This window comes from Eucyclogobius newberryi, unplaced genomic scaffold (genome assembly GCF_026437365.1).
Source record: "Eucyclogobius newberryi isolate DKJ021-1_F unplaced genomic scaffold, fEucNew1.0.hap1 SCAF_4, whole genome shotgun sequence".
Lineage (NCBI taxonomy): Eukaryota > Metazoa > Chordata > Actinopteri > Gobiiformes > Gobiidae > Eucyclogobius > Eucyclogobius newberryi.
Genome location: NW_027316056.1, coordinates 9461962 through 9489324, shown reverse-complemented (window position 1 = coordinate 9489324; position 27363 = coordinate 9461962). Strand labels below are relative to the sequence as shown.

At 41.3% G+C, this 27363-nt stretch overlaps 1 protein-coding gene across 1 annotated transcript in view; it reads left to right on the top strand.

Moving 5' to 3' along the window:
* Nucleotides 1–27363, top strand: part of lcor (ligand dependent nuclear receptor corepressor) — a 140338-nt gene that overhangs the window by 72152 nt on the left and 40823 nt on the right. Inside the window, exons 2-4 of the mRNA XM_072463706.1 lie at nt 3758–3823; nt 16681–16760; nt 19289–19403. Of these exons, the coding sequence (XP_072319807.1) occupies nt 3758–3823; nt 16681–16760; nt 19289–19403 (261 nt within the window). The remainder of the gene's footprint in view (nt 1–3757; nt 3824–16680; nt 16761–19288; nt 19404–27363) is intronic.

The window sequence follows — 27363 nt, the reverse complement described above, 5'->3', positions numbered from 1 at the left end:
GAACGCAGAGCCTCGCACATGAACGCAGAGCCTCGCACATGAACGCAGAGCCTCGCACATGAACGCAGAGCCTCGCACATGACTGGACTTTCAGCTCTTTACCTCGTTTGTTTTTGGAGCCGAGCCAGTGCAGTTTGAGGATAATGAGGCTGATACGTGTGTGTGTGTGTGTTTGTGTGTGAGTGTGTGTGTGTGTTTGTGTGTGTTTGTGTGTGTTTGTGTGTGTGTGTTTGTGTGTGTTTGTGTGTGTGTGTGTGTGTGTGTGTGTTTGTGTGTGTGTGTGTGTGTGTTTGTGTGTGTGTGTGTGTGTGTTTGTGTGTGTGTGTGTGTTTGTGTGTGTGTGTGTGTGTGTGTTTGTGTGTGTGTGTGTGTGTTTGTGTGTGTGTGTGTTTGTGTGTGTTTGTGTGTGTGTGTGTGTGTTTGTGTGTGTGTGTGTGTTTGTGTGTGTGTGTGTTTGTGTGTGTTTGTGTGTGTGTGTGTGTGTTTTTGTGTGTGTGTGTGTGTGCGTGCGTGTCTGTGTCTGTGTGTGCGTGCTTGCTCGTGCGAATGTGTGTTTGTGCTTTTGCATGTGTGTGTGTGTGCGTACGAGTGTGTGTGCGAGTGTGTGTTCGTGTATCTGTGTGTGTGTGTCTGTGTGCGAGTGTGTGTGTGTGACTGATACAAATCCAGTGGCTGTTGTCGCTACACAAATAAACGTCTTGGAAAAGTGCAGATTGAGAGTTGCGGGAAACAAGTGAAATGTTAATGTGATTCATTCAGAAAGCTCTTTATTCTTCCAGCTGCAATGAGGAAATGTGTGTTGTGGATCCGTCTCTGTGAAGTCGCTGCACAACATGTTGCAAAGTTCTCATCATCGTGGCGTCCGAGCGAAAACAAAACACAGATTTACTGTTTTTCCTTAAACGATTTAAAGGAAACACTGACTTTTTGCAGGTTTTAAACATGATCAAACCCTCATCAAAAACAGAGCTGGACAGTATTTAGCTTCTGTCACACTCGCTTGATGAATCCTGTTGGGTAAATCGTCTGTTATGACCCAAAACAAGAGAAACATATGTTTAAAGGACACAAGAGGCCAAATGTAGTCCATTTGAGTCCAAAGCTTTTATTTAACTGCTGGTTTCGCTTTCTTCTTGTATTGAATCAAGAGATAAAGAGGAAGAAAAAACCCTGGGCCAACTGCGCACAGGGCCGGAGGAGCCGGAGGAGCCGGAGGAGCCGGAGGAGCCGGAGGAGCCGGAGGAGCCGTATGAGCCCTAGGAGCCGTATGAGCCGTAGGAGCCGTATGAGCCCTAGGAGCCGTATGAGCCCTAGGAGCCGTATGAGCCCTAGGAGCCGTATGAGCCCTAGGAGCTGTACGAGCCGTAGGAGCCGTAGAAGCCGGTGTCGAAGCCTCTAAAGACCTAGCTAAACCCCAAAGGAAAAGTAAAAGAGGACCACCAGCCCAAACAAAAGCTAAAGCTAACAAAAAGCTACCAAACCATGCGAGCCAGAAGGGAGCGGCGGAACAGAGCGAGGAAAAGGTGCGAGAGAGCGAGCGCGCAGCCGGACGCTCCGTTTAAAGGCTCCAGGGCAAAAGGAAACTGAGAGCCAACCTATGAAAAAAATGTGAAATGATAGATTAAACAATACCTACCAAAAAACAGATCGATATAAAGAACTATCTAAGATCATCCTCTCTCAGAGCCTCAGAAAACACTCTAATTCTCCAGATTTAGAGCTCTGAGATCTTCTGTGCTGTTTGGACAAGATTAGTTTTACCTTGGGTTGAATTGTAATGAATACAACGTCGTCTGTGATTCTAGTCCATGTCTGTGAAAATGTCTGGACTGTGTTCCAGCAAAGCCATTAGTAAGAAAACACTTAGAATTATACACACATTTAGAGAATCTACAATAAATACACTGTGTTATTTATTTAAGTAACATATTTTTGCTGTTTTCAAACGTGATTTAACAAGAATATATATACCTTTTAACATTTAAAAGCACAAGAACAGGATAGAAAGTGTTTCATTCTTATGTTTTATTAAATGTACCTTCAGAATCACCCATCTCATTGTGTCAGTGGTGTTAAGCATCTTCTAGATTACTGTTTTTTTTTCTATATATCACACTTTAAAACGTGTTATCGTGATGAAAAGGGTTTAAAAATACTGCTGTAGGTAACGTTAACTATGGAGCATCTGTCAAAATCCGCTTAAGACTGAGAACGTCGCCAATAACGTTTGATTCCTGCTTTTCGATCCCGATCTTTCTCTCGTGCACACCTTGCCCTCGGAGCTTGCCTTTTTGTTTTGTGCCTCTTTGTGTTGATAATGAATGTAGTGAAGGAATATTGTGTGTTTTTGGGGGATGGGTCGAGTGATATTTATGTTTCGCTGTATGTGGTTTCCAGGCAACAGAGGAGCAGTGTTTACAGTTAATATGGAGAGAGTGACACGGAGCGCCGCGTTAAAGCTGCGTTTGTCTCAAACTATGGGCTTGAGGAAGTGACACCAGGCGCTCCCTTTGTGCACAAATGTACTCCTTTGTTTTGCTTAAAAAAGGATAAAGGGATGAAATGTCCAAATCTCTGGGTACAATATCGTCACCATATGCATCACGTGATATCATATTCAATGTGCTTTGACCAGTATTACAAATATTCTACTTTTGAAATGCCTTGACAAGCCTTTGGTGCAAATAATTAGTGTAAGAATTCAAATACAAAGGTGCTAACAGTCTTGTCTTCATGTTGTCTGCTCTGAACTGAACTCCCTTGCTTTTTTAAAGCTGTTTTTGCTACAAAACAATGTGTTTTAAGCAAAGAATAGTATTATTGTGAGAGTTTTGACCACACGATATAACAACATTTTGGTTATTTTTTGTCATCTCTAGCTGAAAACCGTGAGAAAGGTTTCATATGTTTTAATTCTATCCGTATTTGCTGTTAAGAGCTTTATTACCAGAATTTTATAAGATTACACCTACCAGAGTTTTGATTGGTTTGCGTTGATTTCTGTCAGCCTACTTCTTTGTTTCTTCATGTTTTAGCGATTCACAAATAGTTTTGACATAGACAGTCATAAACACAGAATGCTTCATCTGCTCAAACTCGATCAAAAAAGCTTGTCACAGTTTTGACTTGCATCACACAGTAATGAATGATATTTGATATTTATGTCATTTATCTGCTCTCCTCACCAGTTACACATAAAAGAGGAGGATTAGTTCTCACCGGAAGCACAACGTCAGAACGTGTTGCTCAGATGACAGTTCTACCTTAATTATGACCTAAAACAAAGCACCAAAATGACCTTTAACGAGGCTTTGGCCTAAATGTGGTCGACTGGTTTGTATCGGCCCAAACCCTCTGGATTATTCATAACTTGTGCTTTTTCTTTTGCGGGCTAACGCTAACAGCTAATGCTAACGGCTAACACTAACAGCTAATGCTAATGGATGATGCTAACAGCTAATGCTAACACTATAAGGTAGAATACAGTGCACTGGCTCTGGAGTCCTTCTAAGCTTAGCAGACTAGCCGCGTTGCTAAGTGATCGATAGCATCAGCGTCAAGACATTTGTCGTGTGTTCCCAAATTAAAACATAGTTATTCTGTTCACTCCTTTCATGATATATTTAAATCTTGAACATTGTTTTTGTAGTAGAGTTTCAAAAAACGAATTTATTGAAAGTTATTTTGACGGTCGAGTCGTCATCAGTTTACTCTTTGTACGTTAAATTTATGATTTTTGTCTTTCCTGTCGTTGCAGGATTTGAAAGCATCTTGGAAGGTTTGTTTGGGCCTGGACTAGTCAAAGATATCACACTTTTTCAAGGTAAGTAAACGATCCCAGCTCAACATCATCCAGCTCATAGCACAAATAAACAACATTAAAATAATTTTCATTATCGCCTCAGAAAGTCAACTCCAAAGACGTGAATTGTAGCTGACGCAAATTTGTCATTTTATGTTTCTTTAGCAACAGAAAAGTCATGAGAGTTGAGCCAAACGTCACTGTAATGGTTTCAGTGTGTATTCGTAACATTTTTGTTCAGTAGATATTTACTTGTGTATTTTTATTTTTGTTTTATTTTATTTTTATTTTATTTATTAGGCCCGAGCGCCACAAGCTGGCGAGAGGCCTATTAATCTTGTAAGGCCGTGCAAAGCACGGCTGCATTCTCATGTAGTGCGCTGCATTCTCACATAGTGCGCACGAAATCGAGCGCGAAGCGCTCGCCCACTTCCAAACACTCACTAACGCACTCCTTCACTCACGCACGCCCCGTGCATACTAATTAGTAGTAGGAAAATGGAACATTACCGTTGTAAACGGGCAAAGCCCGTGCAAAAGTGCGCACTAAACGAGCACTTTACATTGCACTCATTTGCGCTAAGTAGCTCACGAATACGTTCCCCATCTCTTGCATGTTCCGTGCATTTAAGCATGTAATGCAAAAATTGAACATTATTACTGTATAGAGGGCTAAAAACACAAAGTGGGCGGCGCCCACTCAAAATTATCGAAAGTACCCGTCAGTGACCAGGGACCCACACCAAGAGGTAGGAAAGCGCGAGCGCTTTCCGAAAATGTATAGTTTATGATATTTGAAAAATGGGAAACATTGTTTTCGCATCGGAATATTCTTCTTCTTCTTCTTCTTCTTCTTCTTCTTCTTCTTCTTCTTCTTCTTCTTCTTCTTCTTCTTCTTCTTCTTCTTCTTCTTCTTCTTCTTCTTCTTCTTCTTCTTCTTCTTCTTCTTCTTCTTCTTCTTCTTCTTCTTCTTCTTCTTCTTCTTCTTCTTCTTCTTCTTCTTCTCTCGGGACCAACCCCTCTATTTTTCACCCAGTGAACATTGACGAAAAGTCACAAAAATTTGCACACCTCTAAAAATCGTGCCTCTCTACATTCTGGCTATTTCCCTTTTCTAAAATAAAAAAAATTGGCGCGTCAGCGCCCCCAAATGTACCAAAAATGCATTGAGAGATAGGAAATGACCCAAAAAAAATCTGATCGTAGAATCATGAAATTTGGCGCAGAGGTAGATGGTGACAAGAGAAGTAAAAAATATTATTGCGGCAACGCCGTCCGCCCAACCAAATGTCGGCCATATTGCTTCAAAAATGGCTAAACATGACTCGGGAGTTTTTCCAAACGTCGTACTTTTACGAACTCCTCCCAGGGCGTTGGCCCTAAAAAGCTGAAATTTGGTGAAAATGCTACTGAGGAGTGGGACATCAAAAGTTATTCAAATTACATTGATACCTGTCACGGTCTCTGTGCGGCGAAGCCGCAAACTGTAGCAAGAATTTCAGAAATCTCCCAAATTTAACATTTCTGCCGTTTGCGCAGATAAAGTCCGAATTGCGTCAAATTAGAATCAGTTGTTAAACTCTTTGCCCTAAACCTACTTGAAGTGAAATAAATTAATTTGGCGCCACAGCGCCTCCTACAGATTTTATATGGAGGTTAAATGTTTAGTTTTGCGAAATTATATGAAATTTGACACACAACTCAATTTTAGCATCCCCATCAAAAAAGTAAATGACACCCATGTCATAATTGTTATGGCGTTGCCGTAACGATGACCGAAACCTCCCACGTTATTCCAATGGGGAAATCGCCAGAACATGTTTACACTTTATACTTTCACAAACTCCTCTTAGGGCATCAGCCCTATTAATCTGAAATTTGGTGAGACTCATCTTCAGGACCATCAAAAGGTATCCACATTTTTATTCAAAGAGTCACGGTGTCTGTGCGGCAAAGCCGCACATTTTGCCAAGAATTCAAAATAGAATTGCTTTTTGATGGTAAAACAAAGGGGAGAAGATGTGACAGCGTCACAGATTCAGTAGAAGGCGTAATAAAAGGACCATTGGGGCGCGTCAGCGCCCCCTCCTCTTGCGGCGTGGCGGCGGCGGCGTGGCGAGGGCCGATCATTGCCACTTGCGGCTTTAATTATTATTATTATTATTTATTTTTTTATTTGTTAATTTTCCTCCATTCCCTATTAAGATATGAGTGGAGTTTTTGTTAATAAGAGTATTTTGTTTTGTTTATAAGAGTTCTTCTATTAAGAGTGTTTTTTAAACTTCCTTTAAGTTATCTGTCCTTTTCCTCTGTATCTACTGCGTTGCAACACCAAAATTTCCCCTTGTGTGGACAATAAAGGAATATCTTATCTTCTGAGTCTGTGCTGTCTTTAGAGATGAAATAATTACCCGCAGGTTGTCTTTTGGGGTGTTTTCATCATTTGAGTATGTATCCTTTAAAATGGAGCTAAAACGGTCTCCATCCATTCTCTTCATTGTTTTATACAAGCCTCCCCAGCACTGCCAAAGTTTTATTGATGATTTTACTGAGATGCTTTCAGTCGTATGCACAGACTTGGATGGTTTGGTCATTACAGGTGATTTCAATGTGCATGTTGATAATATTTGTGACAGAAATGCTAAAGAGCTTGATGCTGTCCTTGAAACCTTCAGTCTTACTCAGCATGTGAGAGGCCCCACCCACAGCAAAGGACACACTCTAGATCTCATAATTACAAAGGGGGTAAATATTTCAAATGTTAATGTGATCGATGTTGCTCTGTCTGATCATTTCTGTGTCTTCTTTGACCTGTCTGTTTCTCCCAAACCTCCGGTTGGTCCTGCAGTTGTTCAGAGGAGACACATAAGTGATGGCACAGGTGCACTGTTTATGGAAATGATAAACTTTGAAAATGTCTCATGTTCTAATGTAAATGATTTGTTGAACTCTGTTACATCTAGTGTTTTGAACGTTCTGGACACCATTGCCCCTATAAAGGCTAAAATGGTTAAAAATAAGCAGAACGCGCCGTGGAGAAATGATGATTCGGTCAGGGCACAGAAAAGGGAGTGCCGCAGGGCCGAACGGAAATGGCGCAAGTCAAAGCTCCAGGTTCAAAAAGAGTTTTACAAAGAGAAGCTGAACATGTACAACCTAATCTTATGTGGAACTAGGGAAAGATATTTTTCTGAAATAATTGGAAGCTGCAGTAACAACTCGCGTGTCCTGTTTGCCACAGTAAACAGATTAACAAACCCTCCAGCTCAGCTGCCGTTAGAACTCATTTCCACATCCAAGTGTAATGAGTTTGCATTATTATTTAATGACAAAGTTCAGGGCATTAAAAATGCTATAAATCCCACAATGCAAAAAATTACCCTAAAACCACTTAGAGCTAACTCACTTTGCACCAGTAACTGACAAAACTGTCCATGAGATCATCACCAGTCTGAGTTCATCTACATGCTGCCTCGATGTGTTACCCACCAAATTTCTAAAGTCTGTGCTGAACAGTTTGTTAGCACCATTCACTCACATAGTTAACATGTCGCTTCAATCTGGAACATTCCCAATGTCTTTGAAAACTGCGGTCATAAAGCCTCTCCTAAAGAAGAGCAGTCTTGATGCCGCAGTACTGAGTCATTACCGGCCCATCTCTAATCTGCCATTTTGGGGCAAAGTCCTTGAAAAGGTTGTTTACCAACAGCTCACAGATTTCCTCTTAATAAACAACTCATTTGATGTTTTTCAGTCAGGTTTTAGACCTCATCACAGCACTGAGACTGCTCTTGTCAAGGTGACAAATGACATCCGCCTGAACACTGACACGGGCAAAGCCTCAGTCTTAATTCTGTTAGATCTGAGTGCTGCTTTTGACACTGTCGATCATGGGATCCTCTTACAGAGACTAGAGGACTGGGTGGGCATCCCTGGCACTGCCCTAAACTGGTTAAGGTCCTATCTGGAAGACAGGAAGTACTTTGTTGAAATTGGTAACTGTGTCTCAGACCACATGACCCTGACCTGTGGAGTGCCCCAAGGGTCAGTCCTGGGTCCCCTTCTGTTCAACCTCTACATGCTGCCGTTAGGTCAGTTGATACGCAGTGAAAATGTGTCCTATCACAATTATGCAGACGACACTCAGATCTATGTTTCACTATCGGCAGGTGACTATGGACCAGTAGATTCACTCTGTCACTGCATCCAACAGATCAGTTTGTGGATGCAAAACAACTTTCTCCAGCTGAACTCAGACAAGACTGAAATAATCGTTTTTGGCCCACAGAAACAAAGAGAAAGTGTTAGCGGTCACCTCCAGAGTCTCGCTCTAAAACCTACAAACCAAATTAGAAATCTGGGGGTAATAATGGACTCAGACTTGAACTTTAATAGCCACGTCAAATCAATAACATCACCAGCTTTTTACCATCTAAAAAACATTACCAAAATCAAAAATATAGTGTCAAAACCAGATTTAGAGAGACTTATCCACGCGTTTGTCTCCAGTAGATTAGACTACTGTAACGGCCGCTCACTGGTCTCTCCAAACGAGCTGTAAAACAGCTGCAGTACATCCAGAACGCTGCTGCTCGGGTCCTGACTAGAACCAGGAAGTATGATCACATTAGTCCTGTTCTCAGGTCTCTGCACTGGCTCCCTGTGGCTCAGAGAATAGACTTTAAAGCAGCTCTGCTTGTGTACAAGTCTCTCCATGGCCTTGCACCAAAGTACATCTTGGATATGTTAGTGCCATATGAACCATCTCGGACTCTGAGGACCTCAGGGACCGGCCTCCTGCTGGTGCCAGAGTCAGGACTAAACATGGACCGGCCTCCTGCTGGTGCCAGAGTCAGGACTAAACATGGACCGGCCTCCTGCTGGTGCCAGAGTCAGGACTAAACATGGACCGGCCTCCTGCTGGTGCCAGAGTCAGGACTAAACATGGACCGGCCTCCTGCTGGTGCCAGAGTCAGGACTAAACATGGACCGGCCTCCTGCTGGTGCCAGAGTCAGGACTAAACATGGACCAGCCTCCTGCTGGTGCCAGAGTCAGGACTAAACATGGACCAGCCTCCTGCTGGTGCCAGAGTCAGGACTAAACATGGACCAGCCTCCTGCTGGTGCCAGAGTCAGGACTAAACATGGACCGGCCTCCTGCTGGTGCCAGAGTCAGGACTAAACATGGACCGGCCTCCTGCTGGTGCCAGAGTCAGGACTAAAAATGGGGAATCTGCGTTTCAGTTTTATGCAGCTAAAATCTGGAACATTCCTCCTGAAGATGTGAGACAGGTTCTACTCTGACAATGTTCAAATCTAAGCTAAAAACAGTTTTGTTTAGCTGCGCATATGACTGAAAGGATTTTTTCTTTGCACTCATCTCTTTTGTTTGTGATTTTATTAGTTTAAACAATCAGTTGGATTGATAATTTTTAATTTAGTTAATTTTATTGTATTTCTGTTTCTGTAATTTCTTTGTGATTGAATGCATTTTTCCTGCTGTGAAGCACTTTGAATTGCCTTGTGTATGAAATGTGCTCTATAAATAAACTTGCCTTGCCTTATCTTATCTTATCTTATAACAAACGACTTAACTACCAATCCAGACACAATCATCTGTCCGGAGCGTGATGTCCTTTTTAGTTCAAGTTAAACCTCGGTAGTTACACCATCGTTATCAATTTAACTGACTTTTAGACATGAGATTAATACAAACAGTTTGTATGATAATGGAAGATGATGTTCATTTATTTGCAAAAGGACAGTGCAATTTCATAAAACACATGAGTGAAACTAGATGTGGACAGAACGGTCAGTAACGAAGCTGTTCAGAGATAAAATACACTTATTTACAAAAACACTCAACGTCCAGGTGTTTACAACCGCTCTCTCAAAAGTCTTATACGTCGTTAGTGGATTTAATATCATCTGATAATCAGGTTCACAACTTGTTATGATTATTGCCCTGATTAATAACACAAATTCAATCAGAGCAAATAGTCAAAATATTTTAGCATTAAACACATGACTGAGCGTGAGATGCCCGGGCAGCGGTCAGGGCATCCCCGGGCAGAGGTCAGGGCATCCCCGGGCAGCGGTCAGGGCATCCCCGGGCAGAGGTCAGGACATCCCCGGGCAGAGGTCAGGGCATCCCGGGCAGAGGTCAGGGCATCCCGGGCAGCGGTCAGGACATCCCCGGGCAGAGGTCAGGGCATCCCGGGCAGAGGTCAGGGCATCCCGGGCAGCGGTCAGGGCATCTCCGGGCAGAGGTCAGGGCATCCCCGGGCAGAGGTCAGGGCATCCCCGGGCAGCGGTCAGGGCATCTCCGGGCAGAGGTCAGGGCATCTCCGGGCAGAGGTCAGGGCATCCCCGAGCAGCGGTCAGGGCATCCCCGGGCAGAGGTCAGGGCATCCCCGGGCAGCGGTCAGGGCATCTCCGGGCAGAGGTCAGGGCATCTCCGGGCAGAGGTCAGGGCATCCCCGGGCAGAGGTCAGGGCATCCCCGGGCAGCGGTCAGGGCATCTCCGGGCAGAGGTCAGGGCATCTCCGGGCAGAGGTCAGGGCATCTCCGGGCAGAGGTCAGGGCATCCCCGGGCAGCGGTCAGGGCATCCCCGGGACTGTCTCTGCATTCACAGCCACAGCAGCATCTATTTCAATCAATCACGGAAAGTTATAGACTTAGATAAAGTCTCAGTTTTGTTATTTAAGTAAAAGTACAGATACAGAATGTTACTCAAGTAAAAGTATCACATCTAAAAAGTATATGTATAAATATATTAAATATGGTAAAGTAGACTATTTAAATTAGATAATCTCTGGCCGTTTAATAAAATAAAAGTTGTATTCCATATCGTTCGTCTATATGTGTGTTTATTAATGCGTTAACTTATTGAATGTTGTATTAATGTTTTAGCTTGATATTATGTTACTGTTTTTTTATTTAATTTATTTTTATTTGAACTTTTAGAGTAAAAAACTAAAAGTATTTTACGCAGAGTTTTGAGGAATATTTACATGTGAAGAGTAAAGATCTTAGAATTAGAATTGTCCTGATTTTCAATGTTTCTTGACTTTATGTGTATATTCTTGTTTGCTCAAAACCTTTAAAGGTTTCTTTGTATTCAAGATTTCACCATGAAGATGATAAAAAATAACACCTCAAACAGAAAGTACTTTTTACTTTTAAGTCCAGTTCAAAAATACACTGAAGTATAGATTCTGCTCTCAAATGTACAGTAGTGGAAAAATAAGTCTCCACTGTCAAATGTACTTAAGTTAAAAATACCTAACAATGTTACGTTGGTACTGTACTTGTACTTTTACCATCCGTGGTTATTTGAATGTGTAAAGTATGTTTATCCAGTGTCTAGACTTAATCGGAGTTGATATTATAACACATTGAAGCACATTTGACCACATTTGCCCACGTTTCTGATGCATCGCCATTACACCGTCCGAGCCGTTATGGAGGAAGATTGGGTTCGATGGAGCAGAGCGTTCACTGAATTACTCTAATTGTACCATTGGAGCGGTAAAATATGGCATTAACTGAGCAACCATCTTTATCACGTCGTATATTCTGCGGTTGGGAGTGAGTTTTTCCGTGTCTTTTGCAGAGAAAAGGAGGTCAGCTCGGCATTCCCAGTCATGTGACCCTCCCCCACCCAACTTAAGGCATTTTTAGAATATTTCTGGATCAAGGACGTCATTTTCACTCATGCATTACACACATACACGACGGGCACATTCAATATTGTACACGCCGGGATTGTCCGCGCTGTTAAAAGACCGACTAGTGACTGAAGAGTCGTTTGTGAAGGAAATGGTCTCGTCAACGTGAATATTGCAGAGTTTAATTGTAAATAATTGAGCGGAGAATGAGCAGGGCGTTCTGTGGAGGCCTTTTGACATTTGGTTGTCCTGCAGGTTTGATAAACGTCACATTTTGTTGACGTATTTATGCTAAAAAAGTACAAGTTTAGAGATGTCTATTGATTCTTATTATTCAGTTTTGTGATTTGTGATTATTGATCTGAAAATATTATTTTCAGCACTTTAAAGCCGGTATACGTGACTTTTTTTGTGTGAATCAGTACATTTTGTGTTTTCCCCCGAAGAGCATATTGTAAAGACAAGATGGACACGGTCTGCATGGAATAATAGTATTTAAAAGTATATTAAAAGTATTTAATTTCTCGTCAAGCCGGAAGTAAGAGCCAAAAGCAGCGTGCTGATTGGCTCACCGCAGAGTTTCAATTCAAAGTCTAGAAAAAACTCCTAAAACCTTTACCCCTATAACTCTGGGTGGCGCTATATAGTTCCTCTGGCTTTAAAGTCTGTTCTTAACAAAAAAAAAATGTTGTTCCCGGTGCTGTGGACGTCTTAAATGCAGCGAGAGTGGAAATATGTGAAATGAATTGATTCTTCTCTTCTACTGCTTCTCTTTATATCTTTCGTCTCTTGATGTGGTGGTGAGCCCAAGATTAACTTCTATAAAGCTACAGTGTATTCTATCTTCTATTCTAACGATGTGCCAAAGGGTTTGTGAGAGGTTTGAATAGCCACTTCCTCCTTTTGCGGTGAGAAAATCAGCGACACCATCTTTAACACAGATCTAACACAAAAAGGTTTTATACATTCCAGGTTATGTGGAGGTTGTTTGTTTGGCTCAAGGTTGAGAGATGTACTTTTTATTGTTCCCGTTCGTCTAAGTCTCTAGGCTTAAACCTATCAGGGGTCCTGATCTTGAGCTGGAGGATCTTTCCTTTTCAATCCAGAATTTGTCCTAGTTTTCCACAAATTACACATGAATTTACAGTAAAAAAAAAATATTATCATGCTAGAATACAGAAATAATATAAATCTCTGGTTTAAGTTCAGGTTTTGTCCCAGTTGAGTCTTGGATAAGAGATTTGACACTTTATTGTTCTCGTACTGAAATGTATCGTCTGAAAATCCTGAATCTGTTGCGGTTGAGCGTTTGTTTTTGAAGACGTCTCTTCGCGTGAATAACAAGTGGCTTTTACTTTCCTTAAACGTTGACGGTTTAATCCCGTTTCCTTTTGTTCTGGCTGTTTAAGTGCCCTTGAGCAAGACACTAACCCCACCTCACACACGACGGCAGAGCATAAGCGTGAGGGTGAATGAACCCTCCACGTGAAGTGCTTCAAGTGCATCATGGGTACTGAGAAACAGCTGCTTGACAAACACAGCTCAAAGTGCCATATAACAACAGCGTCGCCCAGGTTAATATCGGCTTTGTGTTATTTTGTCAGCTGTGAATTTGACAAACAACCAGGTGTGAAACAATATGAAACTCTCACATTACGACTGGAATGGCTGATGCATATGTGTTCCAGTGTCATACCCAGTTTGTCCTCGAGAACAGGCTCATGAGTAAAAAGGGAAATCAAAAAATCATGTTATGTCTTTTATGTTTACTCAATCATGCAACTCATTATTTAATATTGCAGATGAATACATTTTGTACAGCAGCGGCTGGTCCATTAAGGGCGCTGGGGCCCCGCCCCCCTGTCAATCTGCCAACTACATACATTTGTTTTGTGTCTAAAAACAATATAATTTATTCAGAAATATCTTATTTGTGTAAATGTGTAAAATAATAATATATATCTATAAATAGATATAGATGTATACTTTGTTTGTGCGCCGCGTGGTCCTCTGCCGTAGGGCGGTTTGAAAAGCGCCCCAGAGCCCCATAGAAAAGCAATGGGGATTTTTAACCAATCAAAAGTGACTACGTCACTATGGCTTAAGCCATAGGAAAATAGCGACTGATGGGCGCTATCTCGAGCGCCCTTTTCAACGTAGAAGTTACGCCATGGAGCTACGCTTTTTACGTTAGAGACAGAGGCATGTGAGCGCGCCCTGTGTTTTCACTGTTTACGTCTTAAAACTGCATCTACAGACGTCTGTGACAAAAGGTACGTCCAAAACGACTCAGAATGAGCTGCTCAACTGTTGCAGTTGCATGAGCTGCTTTATTTGTGTTGAAGTGAAAGCGGCAGATTTCATGTCAATCCGAGCCGAGACATGTGTTTGTCAAACTCCGTGCTCCGTTACCATGACAACAAACACACTAAAGAGGAGTGTTTTTTTTAGTTTATTACTTGCATAAGGCTAACGCTAAGAATTAAGTATCGCTTTACTTCTATTCATGAAAATATGCTTTTGTTATAAGAAAACCTATGAAAGAATGTTATAAATGACAACTTTCCAACAGCAATAATGTCTGTGATGATTAAATATAAAAATGTAAATGTTACACATGTAGTTCAGGGAAACTAATGCCACTTAGAAGCTGTTTTATGAAACACCAACAATTATTTGTTTTTATTTCCTCTTCATGTAGTAATGTCTACTCTGCACTATAAGTTACAGTATCACTGAGATTTTTGATTTGCTCTTTTCAATCTGATATTTAATAAATCAGAAATGTGTAAAATGTAATTTCATGTCAGATGTATTTTCTCACAAATGGAATCTGCCTCTAAGTCATTGTATTATAGTGAACAAAAGTGGAAATTAAGTGTTTACATAATTAATTCAGTTGCAAATGTGGATTCAAAATATGTATCCATACAGTCAATGTTAAATATTCAATTTAAATATTCAAAACAAAAACATGGTCATGTCAAATAGCCCCCCCTATATTTTGCACCACCAGCCGCCACTGATTTTGTAATAATTTCGGTAATAAAATCGGTATCGGCAAATATCGGTTAATGGCCACAGAAGCAAAACTACTTGATACTTTGATGAAAATCATTACTTTTATGTTACAGAGCCATAAAGCAGAACTAAATCACTTCAGTGATAGAGCTCCCCCTGCAGGTCCCTTTTGAAAATACACTGTCAGAGAACAGACACTTTTTTGTATTAGGACAGTATAATCACACACAAAACATTTAACATTTAACATTGCTAAATATAAAAAAAAGAGCTAGGGTTTCTCAGGAGAGTTGTCTTGTTGATGTTGGCAAATTTTGCAATACTGGTTTTCTCATTGCCTTTTGGAAATATATGTGTTAGGTAATCAATCATCTACAATACAAATATTGAGCCAAAATTGAGTGGAAAACAATTATACATTTACTGAATTTGCCTCAATCGTTAGCGTGACTATTGTTTATTTTTTTAAAAAGCGTGTTATGTCGGTTGTCGCCTTAGTTTGCCAGTCATTCAATAGAGTTTCATGACGTTTATTTTGAGATGAACACGTGAAATCTCGTACCTGCCACAGTCAACAAACACAATAAATATTACGCTAAATTACGCATTTGGCCTCGATGTCTCTGTTTGCTCAGGTTTATTTCATGAGGTTAATTTAAAATAAACACATATTTGATTCAAACACGTGCAATAATAAACAATAAAACGTAACATAAATGAAAAGCTAGAGGTAGTTGTCTTGAATGTGTCGCTGCGCAGATTGAATTTTGATGCACATTTGGTCCTGACTCGCATTGAATCACAAGGCTTCTGACAGAGACGAGTTTAGTAACGAGCAAATCCATTTCTGCCGTCGCCTCGTCGTGTCACAAATAAGGCTTTTCTTGTCTTTGCCCTTGACGGAAAAAAGGGCTCTAAAATCACAACGCTTTTGTCTTCACGTCAATTACGAGTCCAAAAACATGTATAATGGCGTTCTCAGCGGGAGCCGAGCTAAGGGGGGATCTCTCAGGGTTAATGGAAGTGTCACAATGGTGCAACTCACCTTTGACCTTTCACCCCTGACCCTCAGAAGCGAGAAGAGTTCACCTACTCCTTGGTGCTAATGAACATGTGCTCGTACACTACTCTTAGAAAATAATCATTCTGTGGAGCCTGGTTTGTTTTCAAATATTCAAATTTAATTTACCTATTTCTGATTTTCAATAATACACTTAGTTGCATTGTATAAATCAGGGGTGGGCAATCCTTTTCCTCCGAGGGCCATATTCGAATCCAGGCAAGTAGCGGAGGGCCAGCCCGTGATCATTGGTGTGAAAAATATCAAATAAAATATCACTTTTCTGTCAAATATAGACTATTGAATCTATTATTTTATTCATTTCACGTCATATTTATTAAGGATACAAGTGCAGACAGATGCCTCAAGCACAAAAGGAAAAAAAAAAGTATTATTATTATTTATTTATTTTCACATGTGGCCCGCGGGCCATAGTTTGCCCACCCCTGGTATAGACTTACTGAGTTTATAGTCATTTCATGCCATATCATTTTGGGAAAATGATCAGTATTGTCCTGACAATTTTTGTTAGAGCTCATCATGACGCTCCGACTGCTCTGGATTCTACAAAAAACTCTACAGATCTGAATAAAACAGATCTCAACTTAACAACAATCATGTCTTTGAAGTTGAAAAATGGAACCACATTTTGGGGCGTTTGTGACAAAGATGTGGACAGGCCCAGTAATGACAGAAGTATGACCCATAAACCAGGTTAACAAATCTAGAATCCGACAGTGAATTCCACTAGAGAATCCTGACCTCCAGCTCAGCTTAAAATGATCAGGTTTCTGGAATGTTTTGATGTAAACTCATTTGGGTCGTAAGACAGTTGGGAAGCACTGCCCTGGAGCGCATTGTCCAGTTGTCCAGGGGGTTACTCGTCCTATGATCCTACCTCAACATGTCAACACAGGTCCTCGGGTCTGCCGCTGTTCTTCAGTTTGTCCAATTAAATGATAGGTCAAATTTATAGAGGACACATTTCACTTCGGGCGTCTTAAAACGTACATCTTCACATACTTTGTCCATAAAAGAAAAACATGTCCATTTCACGAGGAGTTTGCCAGGTGTGTCAGTCGCTGGAGATTCTGCGAGTGTTAATGGTACGTGTTGTTTGTTTCAGATTGCGAGCCTGGGGAGGTGTCTGACTGGTCCCTGGATGAAAACTGTCTCTTCTGCTGCCTGAGACCAGACAAACTCAAGGTAACACACACAGATCTAAACATACTTTGTACAGAGACGGTGGAGCGCAAAGGATCAGATTTACATATGTGGCATTTTAGGGGGAAAGCCTTTCATCCAAATCAAATAAATGTTGCAGAATTGTTCTGAGGTAACATCTGATGTAGACGGTTGAAACGATTGTCAGGAAAAAGGCTTCGTAGTTTATGTCGCTTTTCAAATAATTCAACTGAGAGGTGGAGAAAAACATGGTCATCTGGTTTAGCTGTTTGTGCACGTAAGTCTGTGAATCAGAGGGAGTTTCTAGGATGTAGAATAGGGTTTCAACTAACGATTGTTTTAGTTGTCGACTAGTCAAAAGGATAAGTTCTTTTGTACATTTGGACGTTTTAGATATGTTTCTATCTGAATAAAGGTTGAAATGTGGTGACTGTAGCTTTTAGATAGAGACTATTTACAAAGTAAGTGTATTACTAAAAATAATACGGTAATAATACTTTGTGTAATAACGCCACTGTCTTTGGTGAAGAAGGAGCTGAGTCCAAAGACAAAGATTTACCAGTCGGTCTACGTTCTGCCCTCACCTATGGTCATGAGCTTTGGGTAATGACCGAAAGGACAAGATCACGGATACAAATGGTCGAAATGAGTTTCCTCCGCCGGGTGGCTGGGCGCTCGCTTAGAGATAGGGTGAGAAGATCAGTCACACGGGAGGAGCTCAGAGTAGAGACGCTGCTCCTCCAGCTGAGGTGGCTCGGGCATCTGTTCCCGGATGCCTTCTGGACACCTCCCTGGGGAGGAGTTTCGGGCATGGGAAGAGTCCCCGGGGAAGACCCAGGACAGGCTGGAAAGACTATGTCACTCGGATGGCCTGGGAACGCCTCAGGATCCCCCCGGACCGGAGGAGCTGGAGGAAGTGTCTGGGGTGTGGGAAGACTGGGAGTCCCTGCTTAGACTGCCCCTGCAACCTAGCCAAAGAAGATGGATGGATAATCTTTGTTATAAAAGATGTTTTCATATGTGTTTAAGAGTCTGTTCAGCCCAGATAACGAGTACGATGATCAAAATACAACTATGTTTATTTTTTGTAGTCTATTAGCTACAATACAATTAGTCAAGCTCTACTCTTCATTTAAATAACACCCTCATTGTGTGTGTTATTTTAAAACTAAACTGATGGTGACACATTGGACATTGCCAATGCTGTGCATAACCAATGCAATTTAACACAATTCTTAGTGAAATTTGTGGCTCTGCCGCACAGAGACCATAACACTTAGAAGAGAAAATTGGATACATTTTGATGCTCCTGTGGAGGATTGTCACCAAATTTAAAGTTGGTTGAGCTAACGCCCAAGGGGGAGTTTGTAAAGGTACAGAGTGTAAACATTTGCATATTATCCATATATAACCTAAGAGGTTAGTGTCATTGCTACGGATATGCTTTCCAAAATATAGTGTGGTACCTCCCCAGAGGTGGTGTTTCGAAGGTGCGTTGGGTAGACAAAAGACAGCTCGCTTGACACTGCTTCGTGATTTAGAAAATGGTTTTAATCATGAATAAGCAGCAGTCAAATACAGATGTCGACGATCTGGGTCCCCTCTTAGCCAATTTGAGAAAGACCCCGTTCCTTCGAACAGGGGCGCTTTTATGCATTTCAAAGACAAAGAAAACTCCCCCGTGAGCCTGGGCCCCACACGGGTCCAGCTGTATGCAATTTTACGGCTATCGTCTTACACCCAGGAGAGGTTGGAAAATTAACCTACACATTCTTCATCGCCCAGTAACTAAACAACATTTCCTGTTTTTCGACCAGGAAGTCTCTCCTGTTTATCCTACACATTCCTATGCAGTTTTAAGATACTTCAATAGCCATGTGTCTTTTTTGACCGGGATGCCAAAATAGACTAAAAACTAAAAAAAATGGATTCCCATGCACTGGAGATTTGGCGTTTTTCCCATGTTGAGATAACATTGGTGGTTTCTGTCATCGCTGCTGCTTAGGATTTAAAAACACCCCGTGGGGGGGTACGGGGGCCGACTAGGCGAATAAACGAGTAGCTTAGGCGTTCTCCAGACCAAAGCTCGTCAGCCAATCAGAACCAAGCACACAAATTTCATCGACCAATCAGCGTGCAGCATGCACATTTTCACTTGTAAACAGTAAACTGCAATGGCGGAATATTGTCAAATGCTTCCCGGCCCGATTTAGTGATAATATTCCCTTTTTTTCAAAGATGTATTAACAAAAGGGCCGTCCCTGCTCTCGAAAATGCCCGTCCACATTTTAAAATACGGGAAGACGGGTCTCTATCTAAAAGCCTGTTTACAGATGTTACACTTTTGGTGGCTGTCGCTCTGTGAACATGATGGTTCTTCTGACTAAATAGGGACTGGGGCATTAGAGGGACTTAGTTCTTGGTGCTGTTTCTAATGTCTCTGTCTCTGGGAGTGTTGGATTACAGGATTTCAATCAATACATTTGTGTCAGTTGAGTTTGAACATTGATCCTCATGAACAGTTCCTGATCACTTTGTTTGCTCCTCAGGACCACAGTGTGGACGGCCCCAGGGCCCCGCCTCTGTCTCCCTGTGAGGACTCCAGAATCAGCCGACTGGAGAGACAGGCACAAGACTTCCTCAATGCTGTGTTCCACAGAAAAGGTAACGATAAACACACGTTTATACTGTGAGTCAATACTGACTGAACGTGTGTTTGAATTAGGGCTGACAACTTTAGTCGTTTACTCCACAAGATTTTATTTATTGACTAATTACTTGAAGTTTTCCCAGTGCCTTTTAGTCGAATAATGGAGTTACTTTGTCGGCTATTGCCCCATTTTAAAGGTTTTATTGCATCAAATGTTTATTAATGAGGACAAAAAGACAAAATCTGCAAAGCCTAAAATGAATAACTATAGTTAGCAGAGTTACTCCGATCAGGATATTTAAGCCCGATCACGATCATCTGAAATGTTGATCTGCCGATACCGATCACATTGACTTTGTGCCACAAAAACGTTTTACTTATAATAAATAATTTGATAAATGTAAAAAAAAGAAAAAGGGTTTTTGATAATATGAAGTTTGACCAAATCTCTCTAGTTTATAAGATCAACAGTTTCCTTGGCAATTTTCGGCACTAATGTGGTTCTGCTCTGGTTGAATGAATACTTCATGTCCACGTCATGCAGGGTCTGCAGCAGCGTGCAGCCAAACACAGGCTTTTATCCTCTGAGCAGTCTGGACACTTTGAGGAAGGGAAACGTTTGTGAAGCGCCACTTTCAAACGCGACTTTGACAAAACCATGAAGTGCTTTGCATTTTCTCTTTCCATTTTGTAACTGTACAGCTTCAAAAAGCACTTTTTCCCAGCAAAATAAGACACAACTGTTTTCACATTTTTAAAAGTGTAAAAGTACTCTTTTTAAAGAGTAAATCACCTGTAAAGGCGTCACTTCATACGCTGATAGACGACACATTTGGCTCTGAACCTCTTTTATGCTTTAACTAGAAGACCAGTAGGAGAGCTCGTGGTTCCGTGTTTACAGAAACATATGGCGGCTCCGTGTTGTTGTCCGGGAGCAGACGGTCGGGACATAAAGGACCACATCAGAGTCTTTCATAAGGAGCTTAAACAAAACGTCTGCAATAACTTACAGATCATCTTCCTCAAGTCAAATGTGAGGACCATGTAAAGTGTGATCGGCCCATTTTGCAGATCGCCGATCACATGACTTTTGTCGTGATCAACCTGAACATTCATTTCAAGGACTAAAATATTTTTTGTCAGGGAGTCAAAGCAACTATCAAAAAGCTCATCATTCACTTTAATTCATTATAAACCAGGTTTTTTTTTTTACATCTTTCTGGCACAATTTCAAATCCAGAGTTGCCCAGAGCAGTTCAGATTTGTGTCTTAAAAGCCTAATTTTCCTCCATTAGTGACTGTACCTCATTAGTGCGTCGCCTCTGGTCATTTTCAAACCTTCGGTCTTTGAATGTGAGTCTGAAATTTGGCCAATCCCCAAAGGAAATCAGAAAAGTGTGGAATTGACAGACACTGACGGAGTTCTCAAGCTGTGTCTCTGATAGGAGGGAATCTGGAGCAGAACGATGCATTTAGGGCAGCGAGACGCAGGGAAGCCAGGTAGAATTGATTTTAGACGCTCGTCAGAAGACGCCGATGTTCCTGCTCATGTTCCATGTTGTTTCTCAGTCAATTGTCTCTGAAAATGAAGTTAAGTCAGATTTTTTGGGAGGAAAATGGGTGACTACGAGTTGTGATAATAATGTGGCTGGTCAAAGTAGTATTGAAATGAGCCTTCCTATCTGAGGAGAAGTTTGGGTGTAATTAGGTACTATTTTTATGACATAAATGTATTTTTGCGCAGCCTGGCAGAACAATGGCTCTTAGCCTATTTGGATTCACTTTATTCAATTCTAACACCTCTTTCTTGGCTTAATATTCATCAGTGCTACTTTCTGAGCGCTCTTAAACACAATGTAGCACAAACATCTTTCCTGTAGGTCAAGGTTTTATGTGCAACAAATAAAACATATAAGAAAAATAAATTGGAATAATATAGCCGCAAGCGGCAATGATCGGCCCTCGCCACGCCGCCGCCACGCCGCTGCCACACCGCCGCCACACCGCAAGAGGAGGGGGCGCTAACGCGCCCCAATTGTCCTTTTATTACGCCTACTGCTGAATCTGTGACGCTGTCACATCTTCTCCCCTTTGTTTTACCATCAAAAAGCTATTTTATTTTGAATTCTTGGCAAAATGTGCGGCTTTGCCGCACAGACACCGTGACTCTTTGAATGAAAATGTGGATAACTTTTGATGGTCCTGAAGATGAGTCTCACCAAATTTCAGGTTAATAGGGCTGACGCCCTGGGAGGAGTTTGTGAAAGTCTAAAGTGTAAACATGTTCTGGCGATTTCCCCATTGGAATAACATGAAAGGTTTCGGTCATCGTTACGGCAACGCCATAACAATTATGACATGGGTCTCATTGACTTTTTTGATGGGGATGCTAAAATTGAGTTGTGTGTCAAATTTCATATAATTTCGCAAAACTAAACATTTAACCTCCATATAAAATCTGTAGGGGGCGCTGTGGCGCCAAATGAATTTATTTCACTTCAAGTAGGTTTAGGGCAAAGAGTTTAACAACTGATTATAATTTGACGCAATTCGGACTTTATCCGCGCAAACGGCAGAAATTTTAAATATGGGAGATTTCTGAAATTCTAGCTACAGTTTGCGGTTTCGCCGCACAGAGACCGTGAGAGGTATCAATGTAATTTGGATAACTTTTGATGTCCCACTCCTCAGTAGCATTTTTACCAAATTTCAGCTTTTTAGGGCTAACGCCCTGGGAGGAGTTCGTAAAAGTACAACGTTTGGAAAAACTCCGAAGTCATGTTTAGCCATTTTTGAAGCAATATGGCCGACATTTGGTTGGGCGGACGGCGTTGCCGTAATAATATTTTTTACTTCTCTTGTCACCATCTACCTCTGCGCCAAATTTCATGATTCTACGATCAGATTTTTTTTGGGTCATTTCCCATCTCTCAATGCATTTTTGGTACATTTGGGGGCGCTGACGCGCCAATTTTTTTTATTTTAGAAAAGGGAAATAGCCAGAATGTAGAGAGGCACGATTTTTAGAGGTGTGAACATTTTTGTGACTTTTCGTCAATGTTCACTGGGTGAAAAATAGGGGGGTTGGTCCCAAGAAGAAGAAGAAGAAGAAGAAGAAGAAATATAGCCGCAAGCGGCAATGATCGGCCCTCGCTACGCCGCCGCCACGCCGCAAGAGGAGGGGGCGCTAACGCGCCCCAATTGTCCTTTTATTACGCCTACTGCTGAATCTGTGACGCTGTCACATCTTCTCCCCTTTGTTTTACCATCAAAAAGCTATTTTATTTTGAATTCTTGGCAAAATGTGCGGCTTTGCCGCACAGACACCGTGACTCTTTGACTGAAAATGTGGATAACTTTTGATGGTCCTGAAGATGAGTCTCACCAAATTTCAGGTTAATATGTCTAACGCCCTGGGAGGAGTTTGTGAAAGTCTAAAGTGTAAACATGTTCTGGCGATTTCCCCATTGGAATAACATGAAAGGTTTCGGTCATCGTTACGGCAACGCCATAACAATTATGACATGGGTCTCATTGACTTTTTTGATGGGGATTCTAAAATTGAGTTGTGTGTCAAATTTCATATAATTTCGGAAAACTAAACATTTAACCTCCATATAAAATCTGTAGGGGGCGCTGTGGCGCCAAATAAATTTATTTCACTTCAAGTAGGTTTAGGGCAAAGAGTTTAACAACTGATTCTAATTTGACGCAATTCGGACTTTATCTGCGCAAACGGCAGAAATTTTAAATATGGGAGATTTCTGAAATTCTAGCTACAGTTTGCGGCTTCGCCGTACAGAGACCGTGAGAGGTATCAATGTAATTTGGATAACTTTTGATGTCCCACTCCTCAGTAGCATTTTCACCAAATTTCAGCTTTTTAGGGCCAACGCCCTGGGAGGAGTTCGTAAAAGTACGACGTTTGGAAAAACTCAGAAGTCATGTTTAGCCATTTTTGAAGCAATATGGCCGACATTTGGTTGGGCGGACGGCGTTGCCGTAATAATATTTTTTACTTCTCTTGTCACCATCTACCTCGGCGCCAAATTTCAAGATTCTACGATCAGATTTTTTTTGGGTCATTTCCCATCTCTCAATGCATTTTTGGTACATTTGGGGGCGCTGACGCGCCAATTTTTTTATTTTAGAAAAGGGAAATAGCCAGAATGTAGAGAGGCACGATTTTTAGAGGTGTGCAAATTTTTGTGACTTTTCGTCAATGTTCACTGGGTGAAAAATAGGGGGGTTGGTCCCGAGAAGAAGAAGAAGAAGAAGAAGAAATTAAAGCCGCAAGCGGCATCCAACGGCCCTCGCGGGCCGCCGGCCTTCCGACTCTGCGCTTTCGACTTGATAAAGATGGCGCCCTTATTGTGTGTTGAATAAAAAAATAACTTGACAGACGGCGACACATTGGACATGGCCAATCCAGTGCAAATGAACACAAGTGTCAGTCAAATTTGCTGCGCCGCCGCACAGAGACCGTAGCACTTGGAATAAAAATATGGATAACTTTTGATGCCCCGCTTGTGTAGATGATTTTCCCCAAATATGAGCTTGATCGAGCTATTGCCCACAGAGGAGTTCATTAAAGTGTGAAGCGTAAATGTGAACATTTCAGAGATTTCGCTGTTTTCCCATTTCTGACATATATTTGCGGGTCCGCCACACAGAGACCGTAGCACTTAGAATCAAAATATGGATAAGTTTTGATGCCCCGCTTGTGTAGATGATATTCTCCAAATATGAACTTGATCGGACAATCGCCCTAGGAGGAGTTCGTTAAACTGTGAAGCGTAAAAATGTGGTGATTTGAGCAATTCTATGATTTTCCCATAACGATAACATGGGATGTTTCTGTCATCGCTACGGTTACGCCGTACAAAATATGACTTTGGCTCTCATACTTTTGTGATCAGGATGGCAAATTAGAATTTTGTTCAAAATATCATGTCATTTGGAAAAACTCTATTGTTTATAGGCCACTCTGAAGGCCAAATAGTCCGAATTCTGGGAAACGTTTGCGGCTCCGTCGCACAGAGACCGTAAAAGCTATCCTTAAAATTTGGATAACTTTAGATGCCCCACTTGTCTAGGGGACGTACACCGATTTTGAGGTCGGTGGGCAAAACGCACTAGGAGGACTTTGTTAAAGTGTAAAACATAAAAATGTGGATATTCGAGAGATTTAGCGGTTTTCCCATAGGGATAACATGGGAGGTTTATGTCATCGCTACGACTACGCCGTAAAAATTAAGGCATTTGTCTGATTGGCTTTTTTGATCGCGACGCCAAAATAGAATTTTGGGTAAAGTTTAGAAAATTTTGGTAAAACAAATTTTTGACCTTCAATGTTAATTTAAAGGTCACTCTGTAGGGGGCGCTATTGCGCCCATTTCAATTTTGTCATCATAAACTGGTCCAAACTAGAAAGTTGAACAACTGATTCAAATTTGGTCCTAATCGGACTTGTTTTGATCAAATGGGAACAATTTTTAGATCTGCAATATCCCAAAATAAGTTGTCCAACTTTGCGGCTGCGCCGCACACAGACCGTAAAAGGTATCTCAAAAAATTGGATAACTTTAGATGCCCCACTTGTCCAGAGGACGTCCGCCGATTTTGAAGTCGGTGGGCAAAACGCCCTAGGAGGAGTTCGTCAAAGTTTGACGTGAACAAAATGGCTAACACAGCGTGTTTTCATTTTCAAAGGAAGATGGCGGGCATAGGGTAATTCTGGGGGCGTGGCCACAATAATATTTGTTTTTTGTCCTCACAAGAGGAATGCGTGTTCCGCATCTACCTCTGCGCCAAATCATCGATTGATCATGATCAAACCAGATCAGATTTTTTTTGGGTCATTTCCCATCTCTCAATGCATTTTTGGTACATTTGGGGGCACTGACGCGCCAATTTTTTTATTTTAGAAAAGGGAAATAGCCATAATGTAGAGAGGCACGATTTTTAGAGGTGTGCAAATTTTTGTGACTTTTCGTCAATGTTCACTGGGTGAAAAATAGGGGGGTTGGTCCCGAGAAGAAGAAGAAGAAGAAGAAAGAAAGAATAATATTCCGATGCGAAAACAATGTTTCCCATTTTTCAAATATCATAAACTATACATTTTCGGAAAGCGCTCGCGCTTTCCTACCTCATGGTGTGGGTCCCTGGTCACTGACGGGTACTTTCGTTAATTTTGAGTGGGCTCCGCCCACTTTGTGTTTTTGGCCCTCTAAACAGTAATAATGTTCAATTTTTGCATTACATGCTTATATGCACGGAACATGCAAGAGATGGGGAACGTATTCGTGAGCTACTTAGCGCAAATGAGTGCTTTATATGGGGATGACGACCGCTTTGCGGTCGTCATCTCAATGTAAAGTGCTCGTTTAGCGCGCACTTTTGCACGGGCTTCGCCCGTTTACAACGGTAATGTTCCATTTTCCTACTACTAATTAGTATGCACGGGGCGTGCATGAGTGGAGGAGTGCGTTAGTGAGTGTTTGGAAGTGGGCGAGCGCTTCGCGCTCGATTTCGTGCGCACTACGTGCGCACTTTCGCAGCCGTGCTTCGCACGGCCTTACAAGATTAATAGGCCTCTCGCCAGCTTGTGGCGCTCGGGCCTAAATAGGCTTTTAGAATAATAAAGAAATAAAACAAACACATTTTTTTTATTTTTTTATTGTTAATAATAGTAATAAACAAACAAGCAAACAAGTCTTAGTTGGTGATGATGACAGTCACTTATAATTATTAAATTCTATTGTCAACAATTCCTTTCCCCCCTTATGCTTGGTTTGTTTATTTGGTTTTATTGTTTTATTGTTATTTTTCATTATTATTATTATTTTTTTCCCAAGTTAAAGTAAAGTCCACAAATTAACTTTTTTGCTTTGACAATTATACTTCACAGCTTTATTATTCTAGTAATAATAATAGTTGTAGATTTGTAATAGTTATATATAATACTAGGTTTTGACACATTCCTACACAAAATGGACTCTGCTGCAGCCGTAATCTCATGGACATAATTCAGAAGACAGAGTTTTGTGCTTTTTATATCGAGCCATGTTTTAAAATACGCCCAAACACTTCCAGGAGATCATTCTTCCTCACAGTAAATGGGTCATGAGAAAAGAGGTCGTCCGTTGTCTTGCCTGGTCTAAACTTGTGTGTTCATTTGAAACCAGCTAAAACTGAGTAAAACTGGGACACGGCCTGCAGCCCGGGCCCAAACTGGAGAGAAACGGGACAAAACGGGACGCAACGGGACAAAACAGGACAAAACAGGACAAAACAGGACGAAACGGAACAAAACAGGACGAAACGGGACAAAACAGGACTGGAACAGATGATCGAGTCTGGAATATTCGCCACAATGGTCCCGATTTAGAGGCTGATATTGGAAACATTTTGAGAGACTTTTAGGGGATTTCAAAAAGTGTTTTCTTTTGAATCTCTCATTTGTGGCTCTTTTGTGACAATTCTGTATATAAACTAATCATGCATAGTATTTGGGTGCACTAAACGCTCTTCTATAAAGTACACATAGTTGTGGAATGAAGTTGTGTTTCATTTTGAACCAAAAACACTGTTCTCCATACGTCGAGTCACTGGAGTCAGAGACATGGTGGCATGAAGATGAGTCTTTACTCAAATTACACCTTTATCTCTTTGAATCTGAAAAAGAAGTGAGACGTTTGATGCTGTAATCCAAAGCGTGACATATTTATAAAGACAGTTACATAAAAAACAGAAGGACATGCTAAAAACAACCCCTCACAACTCATGACAAGTGGAGTCAAAGTACTAAGTATCCACTGTAAAGATGACTACAACTGAAGCTTTTTCTACACTGTAAAAATGACTTAAGTAAAGTACACATTGTATTACTTATGTACACTACTTTTAGTTTTAGTTACTTTTCATGCTTCTGTTTTCACGTCCCTCTCGACACCTCTATATGTCTTTTAAAAT